The 17,877-nt window shown below is 39.1% G+C and overlaps 1 protein-coding gene and 1 pseudogene across 1 annotated transcript; one reads left to right on the top strand and one right to left on the bottom strand.

Annotated features, from left to right (window-relative positions):
- Positions 1-796: 796 nt before the first annotated feature.
- On the bottom strand, positions 797-3,714 carry LOC147326299 (proteinase-activated receptor 3-like; annotated as a pseudogene).
- Positions 3,715-14,279: 10,565 nt separating this feature from the next.
- LOC147326298 (proteinase-activated receptor 1-like) lies at positions 14,280-17,252 on the top strand. The gene is made up of 2 exons (XM_086301428.1): positions 14,280-14,488; positions 14,964-17,252. The coding sequence occupies exons 1-2, from the start codon at positions 14,413-14,415 to the stop codon at positions 16,175-16,177; spliced, it is 1,290 nt and encodes a 429-aa protein (XP_086157554.1). The 5' UTR covers positions 14,280-14,412; the 3' UTR covers positions 16,178-17,252.
- Positions 17,253-17,877: the final 625 nt, after the last annotated feature.

The raw sequence follows: 17,877 nt of genomic DNA, 5'->3' as shown, positions 1-17,877 counted from the left end.
AGAGGAAATTTAAGTGTGCTGATTTTTGCCTGCAAAATAAGTGTGTTATCTTAACATCTAATCACACAGCAGTGTTTATTGTGTGTACAACTGAGACTACAGTTCACATGTTTTCACACAGTGGCATTCCATCCTAATAATGTTCATCCAGGATCAACATTGCAGCTAACCCTTCATGTCATTGTGATTTCATAGCTTTAGAATGTGGAGGGAAAAGAAGAAAATGCCACAAAAACTATTTTCTGGAATAAACGTTTCAGATATTTTCTTTATTATTTATGCAACAAAACAAGTATATTATCAAGTTAGGTTTACTCTTAGCAAGATTTAGGTCACTCATGTTGATTGATTTGTGATAGTTTTTAATAGCAATAGATAACTTCTTGGCTAATCACATCATGCATCATGGATGTGCTGCTGAGAAATCTGTAGCAACGGCATAATGCTTTCATGTCAATATAGGCAAAATTGTTGAGGAATGTTTTCAGCACCTTGCAGAACATATTACATGAAGAATTAAAGGCGTTCTGGAGGCAAAATGGTGTCAATTTCAGTACTAGTAAGCTGTTCTTAATAAATTGGCCTGTTAGTGCTTTCTTTTTTAATATCCAATTGTATATGTGTCTCACACACATAAACTAAACAAAGATAAAATCAGGTTCAGGTAAACTGCAAGTTTTAAATGAATAGAATAGGTATTTTTGATTTCTCTTTGGATAGCAACCAAGGAGAATCATTTTCCTCATGATTGGCTACAAAAATAAAAAGTCATAATTACTTATTGCTAACCCTTAGTCTACGTGTTACGTGTTAACAAGACACTGCTCAGTGTCTTTCTCTTGAAAGTTTTAAAATGAAACCTAGACTGTGCAGCCTTGGACATGAAAAGGAAAAGGAAGGGATCCAGACAGGTATGGACATAGCACAAACACACTGCCACATTAAAGTACACATACAAAGTTTCTGTTCCATCCACAAACAGTTGGACATAATGGACAAAGTGTAGGACTCCAGGGGGGACAAAGCACACCAGGAAGATACTAAACACCAGTGTGCTTGCTTTGATGTACGTCACCCAGTCAAAATGTGACCTTGTGAGCTTGTTGATGATTCGGGCAAAACACACAGCTATAACAACCAGAGGCACCACAAGAAAAAAGACAATAAGAATCAGGTGATAGTAGAGCAGAAACATGTGAGAGCTGTGATCCAGGGGCAACACATCATGGCAGGTTGTGCGGTTGAGCTGAGGGAGCCAGTAGCTCTGCTGGATGATGAGCTCTGGGATGATGGCGACACCAAACACCCCCCACAGAGCCAGGCTCACCCAGGCAGCGCACATTCTCTTGGGCATACTTTTGTACAGGAATGGAGAGGAAAGAAGAGGGAGAGGAGGAGGAAGAGGTCGGAGACAGCCAGGCTGCAGTAGAGGATGGCAGAAGACACCTTTCGGATTTTAGTCACTAGCAAACACAAGATACTGACGTTGGCTGGAATCCCAACTGTAACCACCAACGTGTAAATAATGGAAATGACTCGGGTGCTCAGAGAACCACCGAGGTACCGCACTGTGCTGTTGTTGAGCAAGTTCAGAGCTGGAGGGGAATAAGTTAGAAAGGAAGCCTGAGTCCCATTTACGAAGGGCTGGATGTTAATGACTGGGGCCCCTTTAAATGTTCTGAGCATGGGAAAAACAACCTCAGAGCTGTTTTTCTGCTCCCTCCATGTCTTTTGTCCTGCAAAAAACAAAAACAAAAACCAAAAAAACAATACAAAAATGAAAGTTACATTCAAAATATAAATGATTTTCAAATATATTTGTACCAACATATGTACTGATATATTTTGTTAATAGAAAACCGTTTTCAGTGCCACGCTTGTTTTTTCTGCGCTTGAAAAATCAAAGATGAATATGCATGCATGCCCTCCTGGGTTTTAATTGCACCTTAGAACACATATGCATCAACACTACAATGAGCGGGTGGAGGGAGGTTTGGAGTCTTCTCCCACCCCCATTCTCTGCGGCCTGCTGGAGCGGGAGGGCTAGTAGGAGGAGTTGGCCGTCCGACTGCTGTCTGGGGTGTGGGGCCTCCCTGCTGCTGCGGAGTCGGGGTGGTCTGCCTCTCCCCACCGCAGGGAAAAGGGTAACACCACCTGGGTCTGGGTGCAATTCCCCCCTCCAGGGGCAAGGGTACCTAGACCCGGTTTGTAGAGTACGCTTGGGGAGTGTGATTGTGTGTACAGCGTCTCTTTATGTCTGTCTCCACGTTGGTTGAGTGTGGAGTGAGTGCATATGAGAGCATGTGGGTGGGAATGGATGTTTGTGTCTGTGTGTGCCTGTATGTCTGTGTCTATATGTCAGGTTGGGTATCAGACGCCACCTCTCTGGGGACACCTCAGGCCCTCCAAGGTTTGGAGGCCTATCTCCACCCACCACCACTTCCCCTGCCGGTGGCGGACTCCCTCAGGTGTCGGTGTGTTGGTGGTTCTTTGTGTCTGGGGGTGGGCGTCCGGGTACACACCGGCTCACTCCTTGGCGGCCGCTTGTCGGGGCCTGGGGCCTGGGGCTCGCTCGGGCCCCTTTGGAGGTGGGGTGCCCCCGGCCTCTCGGCCTAGGGCTCGGTCGCTCAGGCGCAGCTGGGGGCCGGCGGAGCTCACGGGCGCGTCACTGCAACTCCCCCTGACTTCTGCTCCGCGGCTGCTGGGCGAGCCCTCATCTGGGACTCTCCTCAGCTCTTACTGGGACAGTGGCGCGGCTGCCCCTCTGTTGGTCTTCCATGGTCTCTTGTGTTCTGGGGGCCTCTGGATGTCTGGAGTTTTGATCTCCTCCATACCCGCTTCACACCCTGGAGGACGGGGCTGTGGCCCCCCCACACTCCCTAGCAGATCATTACATGGAGAAACCTTTGGAATGCAAGCATGCTGATCCACACAGGTATGCACACATGGGTATTCACAGACACGGACTAAAGCTTTCTTGGCTGCTGCCTCAAAGCACACTGTGCGCTGTCTATCTTGCGTGCTGCACAATATCGTTTATTATTTAGTAAATATTGATATCTATGACTAGCTAGTTTATTGTGATGGTGCTTTGTTTTCTCTATTATTATGTTGCTCTTTGTTGTTTGCTGTCTCCTCTGTTTGTTTTTTTTGTTTGTTTTTTTTTTTTTTCTCCTCCATACAGGTGACCCAGGAGTTCTTTTTTTTTTTCTCTCTCTTCCCCCCCTTCTCACCGTCTCTTCTCCTCTTTGGTTTTCTTTCTTTCTCTCCCCCTCTCTCTCTCATTCATTCCCCCTGTCCTATTTATTTAAAAAAAAAAAAAAAAAAATGACAAAGGATGAACTGAAGCTCTGCCATCACGTAATGTCGCATACTGCTGTTTCTGATGTCATTTTAAAAAAAAAAAAAAAGAAAAAAAAAAAAGATGAATATGCATGACAGAAAATACGGGAAGTTTTCAAACTGACGGAGCTGCACAAGGCAATGTTTGGCTAACTATTCAAAACCATTCTATAATAAACCATTCAATGGCAAAATCATGTGTTTTTATCTGAATAATGAAACTGTGGCAGTTTAATTATCAGATTAACTGTCAATTTCCATGAAAAAACACTTAAATCTGCTCTTAAATTTTTATAAAATTCTCTTACCTTTTTTCAGCTGTGTACCGCTTATGCAGAGAGCAAAAACAAGTAAAACAAGTATCTTCCCCATATTTTGTTCCTCTCTCCCTCAAATAGAAATGTACAAATCTACATTTCTACACATTCCTTCCAGTCGTGCAATTGTTTCAGCAATGCAATGCCAGTCTTCAGACTCACAACATGCAGAGGTGATATCAACATCCTTTTACTCAAAATATCTCAAACTGCAGAGATGATATCAACATCCTTTTACTCAAAATATCTCAAACTGAGACCAATATCAGGAAGCCAAAACATTAACTTGTTCCTTCCATATGATAAGAGCTGTGCTTAACATACGTTTCAGTAACAGTCAGAGATATCTGAAAGAAATGTGTGACTTGAAAGTATCCATCCATCCTCTTTCGCTCATCCTTGTCAGAGCTGTCATGGTCCTGTCACATCAACACCGTGGTGAAAAAGGCCCGACAGCGTCTCTACCACCTCAGACGCTTGAGAGACTTCCAACTGCCCTCCAAGGTGCTCAGGAACTTTTACTCGTGCACCATAGAGAGCATCCTGGCGGGAAACATCTTAACCTGGTTCGGGAACAGCACCATGCAGGACAGACGAGCTCTACAGAGGGTTGTGCGGTCAGCTGAGCGCACCATCCGCTCCGAGCTCCCTGACCTGCACTCAATCTACAGCAGGCGGTGCTGGACCAAGGCCAGGAAGATCGTGAAGGACCTCAGCCATCCCAACAACAGACTGTTCTCTCTGCTGAGGTCAGGAAAGCGATTCCGCTCCCTGAAGACCAACACAGAGAGACTGAGGAGGAGCTTCTTCCCGCAGGCGATACGATCTCTCAATCACACCACCACACAGTACTGACCCACACATATGGTTCTTACACACACACTGGACTTTCTGGACTTTGGTTTTGCACAACACTGGTCACTATATTCTTCATTTCCGGTTAATACTTGTACAGCTGCTGTTATTGTGTATATATTTATTTATATTTAGATTTCTTCATACATTCTTATATAGTTCTATATTGTGTATTGTGTATTTTGTTGTACAGTTATTTTATTTTCAACTTTAATTTATATATTTATCTTTATCTTATTCTTCCCAGTTAAATTTACCCTTCATTCTAATTTGTGTTGTACAGTTATTTCATTTTTAACCTTAATTTATATTTTATTCCTTCCTAGTTAAATTTACCCTTTTTAATTTTTCATATTTATTTCCTATCTTATTCATAGCCTTTTCCTTTTTTGTTCTCTTTAGGTCACGAGCAGTTGTCCAAGCATTTCACTACATATCGTACTGTGTATGACTGTGTACGTGACAAATAAAATTTGAATTTGAATTTGAATTAGAATTTGAGCTACAGGGGGCTGGAGCCCATAATATGTCAGATATGACACATTTATCTGATATGACAAAACAAAAAAGGACAAAAGATTTATTTACAGCAAACTAATAATCATGACATATTATATTTATGCAAAGGAATTTCATGATAAAGTTTATCTATACATGACCTGGTGTTACCAGTTGTTCATGGTCTTATTCTTAATTTACCTTCAACGATTTTCATGAAAAGTACTTTTTACAAATTGGCCATTGCAGTGAATCAAACCACATAACGTTACAATAAACACATATTACAGTGCTGTGTAGAGGATTCAAGCTCTTTCTTAACATATTTCTTCCAATAGCCAGACTACCTTGTAAATATTTTAAAATTATCTTAATTGATAGTTCTCCAGAGTTTCTTTGGGCGCTGGCTGCTTCTTCACTCATTCCAACTTATAAAAGGAAATGGAGTCCTCTGTACTTGACACTAGGGACAGAATATTGCTTAGGTGCTTGAAATTTTATATAATGGATTATCTCATCCTCTACACAGCTGACAGCTATAACAATAACAGCTGGTTATAAGCTTACATCATGCTGGGAACGTGTTAGTGTTCCCGCATATGAGGTAAAGAAGGGGGAAGGAGTGAAGGAGATGGAAGTCTGGGCTGTTAAGCTTAGGCTGCTCTTCCCACAATTTGGCCCATGGATAAGAAGAAGAAAATGGATGGATGAATGGCCAGGATGTTGAAACTCCCAGAATGGTCGTACTGTAATTTATTTAGTTTTCTTTAACTAGTGTTATAAGAAAACCTTGCATTTTTTAAGGATGTAGTGATGCTGGTTAATTAAGTATAAACATACATGTGTATGTTATATGTAGGGCTATGCTGTATATTTGGCAGACAGAGTTGTCAGAATGGGAAAAGGCAGTAACTGACTGTAATCCATGTAGGAATGTTTTCACATTGTGTACTGTAGCATTCTTGTATGAGGATGGCTTACATCCCTTTAAGGGTTGAAGCTGAAGTACCAAGCCCATTTTTAAAATGTAAGGAGTAGAAAGTACAGATATTTGTGTTAACATGTAGGGGGTAAACATAAAAAAAATTTGAGAAAAAGAAGTACTCAAGTAAAGTACAGATACCCCCAAATTCTAAGTATAACACATTTGTACATTATTACTTCTCAACTCTGACCCTATGGACGCTGAAAGTTAATTAATCGTAGAATTAGCGGCAATCAAGCCAGCTTGCTAAATTGAGAGCTTATCTTTTATACTTGGCTCTCTCTTCACCACGGTGGACCAGCACAGCATCTGCATCACTGCATCTGCATCAGTGCAGCCATGCCCCCAATCCATCTCTCAGTCTCTTGCTCCGTCTGCCCTCATCAGTGACCTTTCATTATTTTTTTCTACCAGTAGGTGTATTAGTTTTTAAAGATTTTCTAGAGAATGGACTGCAGACTCTGTGTCTGGTGTAATAAAACAAACAGCACAAAGAAAAAAAAAAAACAGACAGAGATGCACTTGGCAACATCTGGAAGAAGTAACTATTGTTCTTCCCGATGTTGCCATCCTGTGGTGGATGTTTGAAACGTTAGGTAAATGTACCTTACAACCATAAATTAAGAACATTCAAAAGACAGTAACGAAGAACATGTTTAATGGCACCCTAACATCCCAAGAGAAAACTTTAGTCAAACTCCATTATTAAATTAAGTTTGTGTTTTAACCACCCACCTACATCATTAAGCTGTAATTTCACATTCCTATCTGTAGTGCAAAAGAGTTCTTGGGTATGTTGTATGCTGTCTAAATCTGGTTTTTGGGCTGGCTAAAATAATATCCATATTTAGATGGGTTCTAGTCAGCTGTACGCAAACAAAATTATTCTGTGTCTGCGCTGCTGTATCATAAAATACCTTGTCTGCTGTGTCCAGTGGGGTCAGATGGAATATATTATATATATTTTATACCTCAGAAATTAGTACCCCCAACCCAACACATGCACGCTCTTACTTCAGCACCCTCAACTTCAAGTACCTTCCCATGGCTCTGACGTCCAGGGATTTTTAGCAATATAACACCTTTCACCTATTTCTGCAAAGGTTAAAATTTCCAGTAATACAGAATATATAAAAGTATATCTGCACTCTTCTACATAACAGTAGAAGAGAAGCTACTACTAGTACTAGTAGTAGTAGTATCCCTTGTTTACAAGGGGTTACCACAGTGGGTAGTTTTGCATATTTTATTTATCCAATTTTTCACACCAGATGTTAAAAAGGTGCAAACTACTACACTATCATACAGCAGGTGTCATTTAAATCTTGTAAGCCCAATACTCCGCTGCCATGGAATTCTGTGTACTGTCACTAGAGGGCAAGGTGAGGGAAAATGTGCTGTTCACAGTCATGTGCCAAAACTGTATTGTGTATTTTTTGGGGGAAAGTGCTTGCTAACTTCCTCTTTAGTTACTTGGTTAGTAAAAGTGTGGTATGATACAGCCAAAGAATAAAAAAAAACAGGAACACTTTCAAACACTGAATATACTAAAATAAATCAGTACTCCAGGCTATTTCCTTTGACATCAGCACTTTTGTCTGATCAAGGTCAACCTAGGAAATTAATTATTGTCAATAGAGTCTTGAAACAAGAAAGATGACATATATGTGACTCTCTAAAAAGTTATGCGATTGTGTTTTTGTCATCTTGATCCTATCTGTGATAGAAGAAAGGATATTTATTCAAGGTACATGTGGATGTATGCTTGCTAACAGGAACATGCTGAACTTTTTGTTATCTCAATCTTTTTTAAGCGTTAATGAAAAGTGAGTGGGGGTGGGGGCACTTTTCTCTTCTTTTCTTTTAAATCACTGGACCAATGCTCTTTCTAGAAACAGAAAATATTTTGTCCAGTTGCACAGAAGAAATATCCCTATTTTTTCAGTTGAGTGACGTCTGACATTTTGCTGTTGTGTTCTCTGTCAGATCTCATACTCTTAGTTACAAAGAGTTTCTAGTCAGATTCCTCTGGGAGGAAGTTGTGGTTCACACTAAACTGTCAAATAATATAAATATCTGCCGTCTGCATGGTTTTCAGCTCTTTTCTTATGTTTGCTGTGTGTATCTTCCTGTTTTCTGGTCGCAGATGTTGTATTTTATTTAGTAGTTTAGTTTAGTTTAGTTTAGCAGACTGCAAGTCTAAAAAAATAAGTTCCTCATTCTGTAATCTTTTCAAGCTGAAATATTCTATATCTAAGTACTGTTTTTGGATTTCACAGCTGTAGATCTTTAGTGCAAAAGAGTTCTTGGGTATGTTGTATGCTGTCTAAATCTGGTTTTTGGGCTGGCTAAAATAATATCCATATTTAGATGGGTTCTAGTCAGCTGTACGCAAACAAAATTATTCTGTGTCTGCGCTGCTGTATCATAAAATACCTTGTCTGCTGTGTCCAGTGGGGTCAGATGGAATATATTATATATATTTTATACCTCAGAAATTAGTACCCCCAACCCAACACATGCACGCTCTTACTTCAGCACCCTCAACTTCAAGTACCTTCCCATGGCTCTGACGTCCAGGGATTTTTAGCAATATAACACCTTTCACCTATTTCTGCAAAGGTTAAAATTTCCAGTAATACAGAATATATAAAAGTCTATCTGCACTCTTCTACATAACAGTAGAAGAGAAGCTACTACTAGTACTAGTAGTAGTAGTATCCCTTGTTTACAAGGGGTTACCACAGTGGGTAGTTTTGCATATTTTATTTATCCAATTTTTCACACCAGATGTTAAAAAGGTGCAAACTACTACACTATCATACAGCAGGTGTCATTTAAATCTTGTAAGCCCAATACTCCGCTGCCATGGAATTCTGTGTACTGTCACTAGAGGGCAAGGTGAGGGAAAATGTGCTGTTCACAGTCATGTGCCAAAACTGTACTGTCAAATAATATAAATGTCTGCATGGTTTTCAGCTCTTTTCTTATGTTTGCTGTGTGTATCTTCCTGTTTTCTGGTCGCAGATGTTGTATTTTATTTAGTAGTGTAGTTTAGTTTAGCAGACTGCAAGTCTAAAAAAAATAAGTTCCTCATTCTGTAATCTTTTCAAGCTGGAATATTCTATATCTATATCTATACTGTTTTTGGATTTCACAGCTGTAGATCAACAGATGCTAAAATCTGATATATGTGTCTCTCTCTGCAGTTGACATAAGTTTTCAGACACACATTCTCCTTATAAAAATAAGGAGAGTGGATGAGTAGTCAGATTGTGTTCAGCAGAAAGTGTGTGGATCCCTGTGAACCAGCTCAGACACAGATGAGTTCTCATATAATACCCCCTAAAGATCTTTAGCATCTTTTAGCTACAACTCCCTTATTTACAAGGGGTCACCATATAGTTGATTTGACAGAGTATTGCAACAGATAGTCTTCCTGACACAGCTGTCAATGCATTAATGGCTCCTCTCACACTCAAACCAGAGATAATTTGTTTAGATATGTGAACTACTTACCCATGTAGCCACTTGCTCTCACGGAGAGGAATAAAAGAAACCCTTAAATCCTATCAAACAAGTAAGCCTGCCTTGGAAATTGAATATGGATGGACATTTTTCACTTCAATTCAATTCAGTTGAATTTTATTTATATAGCACCAAATCACAACAACAGTTGCCTCAACCTGCTTTATATTGTAAGGTAAAGACCCTACAATAATACAAAGAAAACAGAAAACCTGTTAGAAAAATTATCTTATGAAGTGAGACACACAGTAGTGTGTCCCAACGCGTTTATTTACTTGCAAGGAAGCAATAGCATACACAGTGAATGTCTATGTGAGTAAGAGGAGAGGATACCACATTACAAAGAAATATTGAGTGGCTGTTAGATCTGGCTTTCCTAGTGGACGTGACTGAAAGAATTAACCAGCTGATCTAGCAGTTGCATGGCAGAGAGTAAACAGTGTGTGAAATGATCAGTGCTGTGAAGGTGTTCACAGCTAAATTCTCATTTTATATCCAGCAGATACTAAATAAAAGACTTAAGCACTTCATCTCTGTTGCAAAGATACTGGAGTCCCATTTAGGAGCAGAAAAGGTATTTAATGGACACAGATTCTGTGATCTGGTGTCCAAACTGGGACAGGAGTTTTCAGACAGATTCTATGGCTTTGAGAAACTGGAGCCTGCTGAGACTTTTATTGCTAACCTCTTCCTAGATGTTGACACTAGTGAGTTGTCAGGGCAGATGACTGAGCTTTTCAGTGTTGGTCCTTTGGAGATGGACATCATAAATCTCCAAAATGATGTCCACCTTAAACTTCAGCAGCATTCTCAGCATTTCTGGAGTTTGGTGGAGCCAGACAACTATAAAAATCTTACATGGATACACTCTTACATAAAGCTCTCTGGTTGAATCTATGCAATGCCAATCTTCTCACTGACAGAAACTGTGCAACTCATGAACATTATAAAAAGATGGTGGATTTATGAGCTCAGAAATTTGCACTGTTTGCTGTTGATTTGTTTGGAGAAAACATGAATTTAGAGAAGTTCAAGTCCTTCAAATATGCTGAATCACATGCTGTTGAATCTTATTTGATTATCTGAGTTTTACACATTTTGTTGTTCATGTTCATGTTCATTTGCACCATTCATTATTCATTATTGGGTACTGTGCATAGAATTTAAGTTGAAATTTTTTTTAATGCATTTTGGAATAAGGCTGTAACATGACAAAATCTGGAACAAATGAAGTGCTATGACTCCTTTACACATACACTTTAAACGCATCAAGTGCAAGAACCCTCATGCGTTGCATAGGCTGGCATGAACATGCTATTTGTTCAAAGGCGCTGATGTAATGACTTACATGAATTTGCTCTAATTCAGTTCAAAGAAGTAAGCACCAACAGTTACATTTCTTCAAATATACATATATATATTTATATGGTCTGTATTTCTTGGAACTAGACTAAAGTAGATATCTGAGTATTTGCACATAAAATTGTTATGGCTGTATTAATTTAAAAAAAAAAAAAACAGTAATACACTATTCACTTGCCAACAGAAAGAAAAACATGCTCAAGTCTTCAACATTAAGACATTTGTTTCAGCTGTTACAGGCGCTAAAAAAACAGAAAGCAGGAAGCGTGGCAGTGACATTGCTCTGGATCTAATCTCCCACAGTCTGTATCCTTCCTCCTCCTATTTGCACGAATGAACTTTTGTTAGTTTAGAAACTCCCCAAGCCTTGCAGGCTGCAGGAACAACATGTCCTCTACTGTGCATACCAAACTGTACTTTTTCTCACAACAAAAATGTTCAGGAAAACAGTTTCTGGCAGCCATTAACCCAGAGAATTATACTGCCAGTCCCAGAGCCTTATAGTATCATTTTTACAGCACTCATTGTTTCAAGAAATAAAAAAGTATTTGAAAGCATAATGCTTCCTTCCTGCCCAACACTAGAGCAGCAGCTAACTTGGGGAGTGTCTAGAGAGCAAAGTAGAAATTCATTTCAGACGATACCCTCGTACAAAAACACTATACTAATGCAGTAACACTAATGCGCTACCTAAAGTATATTGATCATCCTTCAGGGGATATAATTATATTCTGCAATGCGGTGTTGAATTTCAAGTGTCATAACAGGGGCTAACTAACATAGCTTGCTTGGGACTTCATCATGTTTCATTATGGACCCTGAGTTAAGTGGTTTTGTGGTATCGTGTATGTAGAAGTTTCTAGATAACATCAACAAAATAATCAACTTCAAATTCTGCTTCTTCTTGGTGAAAATCAAATGTTATATGTCTTCAATACATTTGTGTAAATACTGTGACTTTCATTTAGCCAACCAATTTTCTGTTACGAGTTATTATTTGTTATTTATATATGTTAAAGAATGGCCAAGTCACCAGTCATTCTGAGGAAGTCATGAGAAAGTTCAGTTTACAGCATTATGATTACAACATGCGGAATTCACCAGAATACACACTTGCTGCCAGTACTGCTCAGGTTTTTTGCCCCACCCCAAGAACTGAAGGCTTGACTATGAAAACTGTAACAAGATCAACACCCTGTCAATCATGACTGAAATACCTTAGGTTTTGCATCGATTAATCGTCATGCACTAAGGCATACAAGAGGAACACAATAAACATAAAAAAGCTTTAACTATCTATATGCAGACCCACTTCTTTCCATGTAATCTCCCTATTGTCAGCAATTTTATTTAAAACTCAAGTCCTAATGAAGAAAATAATGTAGGCTATAATTAATGAAGTTTTCTGGTATAGATAGGCGATATATGTGGACTTTATGAAAGCGGCCAGGCAGCCTGGGTTCAAGTCCGACCCGCGGCTATTTGCTGCATGTCTTCCCCTCTCTCTTTCCTCCACTTTCCTGTCAGTCTTTGCTGTCCCTATCAAAAATAAAACCATAATAAGGCCCCCCAAAAATAAAAATAAATAAATAGATATACTTCCTGCTTTCCAGTCTTTATGCTCAAGTATGCTGGTTGGGTCTTTATAGTTGTGCAAGATATGCACCTTCAGCAAGAAAGCAAATTTATTTATCCCAAAATGTTAAACTATTGCTTTAAGTAACACCAATGCAGAAAGAGATTTTATGTTTAAATATGATTTTATATTTGTGTTATGATTTTTTTTTATGTTTAAATATGTAAGAATGTTTAAATAAGAAACAATTCACTGTGACCAATATTTTTGGGAGGAAATGGGTTTAGTCTGCCTCTCTGAGTTTGAGTGAATATTAAAAGCATGAAAGCAAAAAGCAAGGCGAAAAAGTCCAGCTGCTGACAATCCCTACTCCCATCCCTCCCTCAGGAAGTCTCTTTTCATCTTACACAGAGAAAATGTAATCAGCACATTTCAAGGCAAAGGTGCCTTTCATTTTGGTGGTTTTACTGTCCTCTGTTCTCATCCCAGCACTTTATAAATATAGACTTTTATAAAGCAGATACATGAATATAAAAACTCCCTTTACTTTAACTTGTATGATTGGTTATTGTGTTGGTTGTCTCTTGGTCATTTTCACCAGTGGGAAGTACCATGGTCATGTAACTTCCTGGAAAGACAAGCAATTGCAATCTGGATAAACAGTTTACATAAGTAAGTAAACAAAAATGTAAGGACACATAGACAAAAAAGGGAAAAAATCTGGAGAGCAATTTGCTACCAGGAACGGAGGATGTAAAGGCACATTTATCATTTTACCAGCCACCTTTTGAACATGTCTAAAATAAGTAATGGCAACATCTTATCTCATCACAAAGGGTTAAAAAAAATAAAAAGAAGAAAAGGGAAAAAAGTTTGGCTTTTGTTGTCTGAAAATATATTTGTTCCAAAATTAATGACCCTATAGAGCTTTCCATTTGCCCTCTGTCACAAACAAAGGAAGCAGTTAAGAGTCTGCAGGGATAAGTTAAATCACTTCAAACAAAATTGTTTATTCCAAGGCATTTTCCCAGAAGTTAATACTTTGAAATGTGTTGCTGGATGTTTACATCCCAAGAACAGAAAATCTGTTTCATATTTAGCTGAACGAAAGATCAATTTAAAGTGGTGATAAATAAATTGCTGTTGTTGTCCCTTCACTACTAGGTTACTGTGGTTCATTATCATTGTTTCTTATCACTCATCAAATAGAATGCAGCTCTTAGGCAGAGTTCAATGTGCTGTCCGGAAAAAGGACACAACTTTCTGCAGTGTTAGTCACGCTTCCTGGGTTGAGAGGAGAGTTTTTGCTTTTAAAAAAAGAAGAAAAAAAAAGCATGAGGCTCATCTAACTTCACTGTCTAAAGAAAACAAACAAACAAAAAAACCCACACTGTTTTAAATGTGCCATTTGAAACACATTGTGCCTTTTTCTTTGAAATATGCTACGTTATAAGCCCCGTCTCACTCTAATTTTGTTTTTCATCGTGTGTTAAAACGACAGGTAAAAGGTTTCATTAGAGAACTTTAAAAAATAGTTTGTTTGTTTTTTCTAATTTAAAATAGACAAAAATCTATGAACTGTCTTCTAACCGTTTACATCATTAATTAAAACGGTCCTAATTTGTTGACGAGGTTTGGGTGTGCGGGGGGAGGCAGGGGGGGTCGATGCTGCTCGCATGTCTTTGGTTAGATGTTGACCTTGCTGTGTGACTGGAAAGGTGACATCACACCACAGGAATGTGTCTGGGAACAGACCTCTCTGATTGGTGGAGGGGCGCGATAGGATCTGACCAGCCGAAATTTGGGCGTAAACAAGCCACATTTGACGTGCTTCTGTAGAAGAGCGGCAGCAGAAGAACTCTGGGTCGACTGGGAACGGAGAGTATTAACGTCGCGCATTTAATCAATTTATTCTCGTTTAGTGGTTTTATTTTTCACCGGTGAGCAGAATGCTTCCGATGTCTCTGTTAGTTTCTCTGTGCCTTGTGTCGTGTTTCGGTGCTGCCTACGCAAGAGAAAACGCAAGTAAGAAAAGTTTCTACTGTGTTTAAAACTCTGGCATTCCCTGCACACTGTTTAAAAAAACTTTCACTGGAAATGTGTTGATTTAGCTACATTTAGTCGGCATAAAATTGATGGTTTTCTTTTTTTTTATTTTAAAGTCATTGAAGAAGTGTTTTCCCTTCCAAGCTGAAGTAATAAAACAGTAGCAATTAAGAGAACTTTTTAAGTTTTTAAGAAATGATTTAATTAGCGATTTTAAATTTGGTAAGTATTGTTAAAATTGAAATTGATTTTTCTTTAATGGACAAAACTGGTATTAAGGTAATTAGATAAATTAGAAATGCATAATATGGACCTAGTAAAATGTGGTATATGTTTGTTAAACAGTTTGATACCAAATGAAGATTGTCTTCCTGTTGGATTAGCCAAAACTTTTCCATTTCCTTTACCTTTGATCAGACTGTCCCCCCCCCCCCCCCCTTCTCTCTTTCTCCAGCTGCTCCACATGGAAGGGGCTTTTTGTATGGCTTACGCCAGTCAGTGACGGATGAACCAATAGATTATGATGATAACGGAACATTAAATCGTTCTTCAAATGGTCCCAAGGACAGAAAAGTTTTTTCGGAACAGGCCCTGATGTTTCTAACTGGCCCTGTGTCCACCATCCTTTTACCTTCCTTCTACACGCTGGTCTGCTCCATCAGTGTGCCAATTAACATCTGTGCTCTGCTGGCCTTTGCTCGGGGGATCCGTCCTAAGAAGCCAGCTGCAATCTATATGCTGAACCTGGCCTTAGCTGATCTGCTCTTTGCACTGATGCTCCCCTTCAAGATCTCCTACCACTTTGAAGGCAACAACTGGAAATTTGGCCCGTCCATGTGCCGTGTGGTCACTGCTGCCTTTTACTGGAACATGTATTGTTCTGTTCTTCTCATAGCTTGCATCAGTGTGGACCGTCTGCTTGCTGTTGTTTATCCCATTGACTCTCTGGCTTGGAGGAGGCCAAGGAACACAGTCATAGCCTGCATAACCATGTGGGTGTTATCCTTGACTGGCTCTGTGCCTCTTGTTACATCGGACCAGACTTTTCACATCAGTGAGTTGAATATCACCACCTGCCATGATGTCCACTCCACAGATAAGATCGTCTGGTTAAAGACATACTTTATCACTCTCTGCTGCCTCCTCTTCTTCCTGCCTCTGCTCATCACAGTGGTGTCCTACACTCGAGTCATCTGGTCGCTGAGCAAACTCCAAAAAAGGCTCCCTGGAAGCTCACACAAAAGGAAAAGAGCAATAGTGATGGTTTTGACAGTTCTGTTGATATTTGTCCTGTGTTTCATGCCTACAAACTGTCTGCTGCTTGCACACTACCTGCAGTTTAACACCGAGAAGAGCCAGGAGGCACCTGATGGCTCTTACGCACTCTATCTGGTGTTTCTGTGTTTGGGAAGTCTGAACTGCCTCCTAGATCCCCTACTCTACTACTTTGGATCCTCCCAATGCCAGAGACAACTCTCCAACGTGCTCAAGTGTCATAAGGTTACAAAGAGAAATGATATTAGTAATTCATTGCCTGCTTCATGCAGATCCAGCACCAGACCAATGCTGAAATCCAGCTGTACAGAAAGTTCAAAAATAAACTCTTCAATTAAAGTGGATTCTTTCCAAGAAAACACCGACAGCCAATATAAGAAACTACTCCTCTAACTCTCACTGAGCTGACATTTTAATTGAATCCTTAAATGTGATTTTTTTTTTTTAGTTATGAAACAACAACAACAATTAAAGCCTATATATAGGGTTTAGCTTTGTTTGGTATCCTAATTATGCCTTTTAAACGATGAAGGGAGTTCAGATAAGACTGCTTTTTAGAGCAACACTGAAATGAAATACTATTATTTTTATGCACCCTATATATATAAAGGCTCACTGTTCTGTAAGTATTATTCAATCCATTTTTTTAACTGTTTGCTTGTTTTAAAGTGTTTATATATAACCAGTGAAAAGCAGTTACTTATGACTTTTTGTTTTTATTACATATACCAGTTTTATTTATTTTTTTGCAGCATTTTTTCACTGAATAAATATTTTTGACTCACACTACAAGCATGTCTCAATGCCATCTATAATTTTAAAGCCCTTCATAGTTTGTTTCATGCCTCCCTCTGTTGGTGAGAGTGTGCATTGATGAGTGTCAGTTCATCCTACTGCACCAATATCCTTTTCTCTCCAGTAGGCAGTTGTATATTCCTTTTGCCTCATCTTTCATTCAGAGGTGTGGGTGGATGTAGCCAAATATTTAAAACAAAACAAGAAATAGCTGTTACTGCTGATAGATTTACTGGTCAAAGTGGACATTTAAACAGAGATGCCAGTTTCCATTATCAGCATGACATGTGTAACTTTGAAGTGATGAGCACAATTATACACAACCCACAGGAACTATAACTCACCTACTGTTCCTATAAAATACAGTTTTGAGTAACCCCTTTATATTCTTTATATTTTCCTAGTAAAATTGGAAATATGTGTAAAGGAGCATGAAAATATATTACATAAGGCAAAACAGATTTGAAGGACAGTCCACAGCTCTTCTTTAGCTGCCTTTTGTTTGTTTTTTTCTCTGTCAAGATGCTTCCATAATGTTGAGGTGTGGGCTCCAGGGAGGCCCATAAGTGAGTGTCTATTTTGTGTTTTTTTTTCTATCTGGGTATGCTTTAAATGTATTGGCAATATATTTGGGTAATTACCATGCTGAAAAATAAATCAATTGCCAATCAGACACTTCCCAGATGGTCTTGTATGAATGGGACTGCATTCATAATTCAATCAATGTTTGACAAGATCTCCAACACATGCAAACTACACACAGAAAGACCCCCCGCCTTATGGTGGAATTGAACTCAGGACTTTCTTGCTGTGCATCCCACCGTGCTGCCCAATACGACTGGCTAAAATGCAGCCACAAACTGTATTGACAAAACCTTCTGACTTTTAGTTTAGTTTGTGTGTAATCTGGCATACCTCAACCTTTTCTCCCTGTTTCCCTTTCTTAAGAATGGCTTCTTGACAGCCACCCTGAGTAGTTTCAGGGAAACAGGTGCAATGGCTGCACTGAAAATGGAAAGAAAAAAAAGAAGCAGCCAATGTCCATAGTTCTGTACAAGGCCTATACAATGACTAAAAAAATCGGGCTCCTTGAAACCAAAATTTATAGAAATGAGGGCTTACTTAGGACCTTTTGAAAAGTACTGTAATTTCACAACAATCAGATCTATGAGAAGAAGAAGACTTGTAAGATAACTTGATTGGTTACTCTAAATTGGCTGTAGGTGAAAATCGGTCATCAGGTTGTCATTACAGATGTTAGTACAGCCTGTTTCAGCCACAAAATCTAAAAAGGTAAT

The sequence above is a fragment of the Aulonocara sp. 'chitande type north' Nkhata Bay genome, linkage group LG7 (genome assembly GCF_057382095.1).
Source record: "Aulonocara sp. 'chitande type north' Nkhata Bay isolate Kocher_YH1m ecotype deep benthic linkage group LG7, A_spYH_male_GT1.1, whole genome shotgun sequence".
NCBI lineage: Eukaryota > Metazoa > Chordata > Actinopteri > Cichliformes > Cichlidae > Aulonocara > Aulonocara sp. 'chitande type north' Nkhata Bay.
This window is presented reverse-complemented; position numbering and strand designations above follow the sequence as displayed.

Excerpts from the sequence above, each read along its gene's own strand:
- LOC147326298 (XM_086301428.1), top strand. The coding sequence starts at position 14,413 with ATGCTTCCGATGTCTCTGTTAGTTTCTCTGTGCCTTGTGTCGTGTTTC. Across the intron at positions 14,489-14,963 it reads CTACGCAAGAGAAAACGCAA|CTGCTCCACATGGAAGGGGC; the intron begins GTAAGAAAAGTT and ends CTCTTTCTCCAG.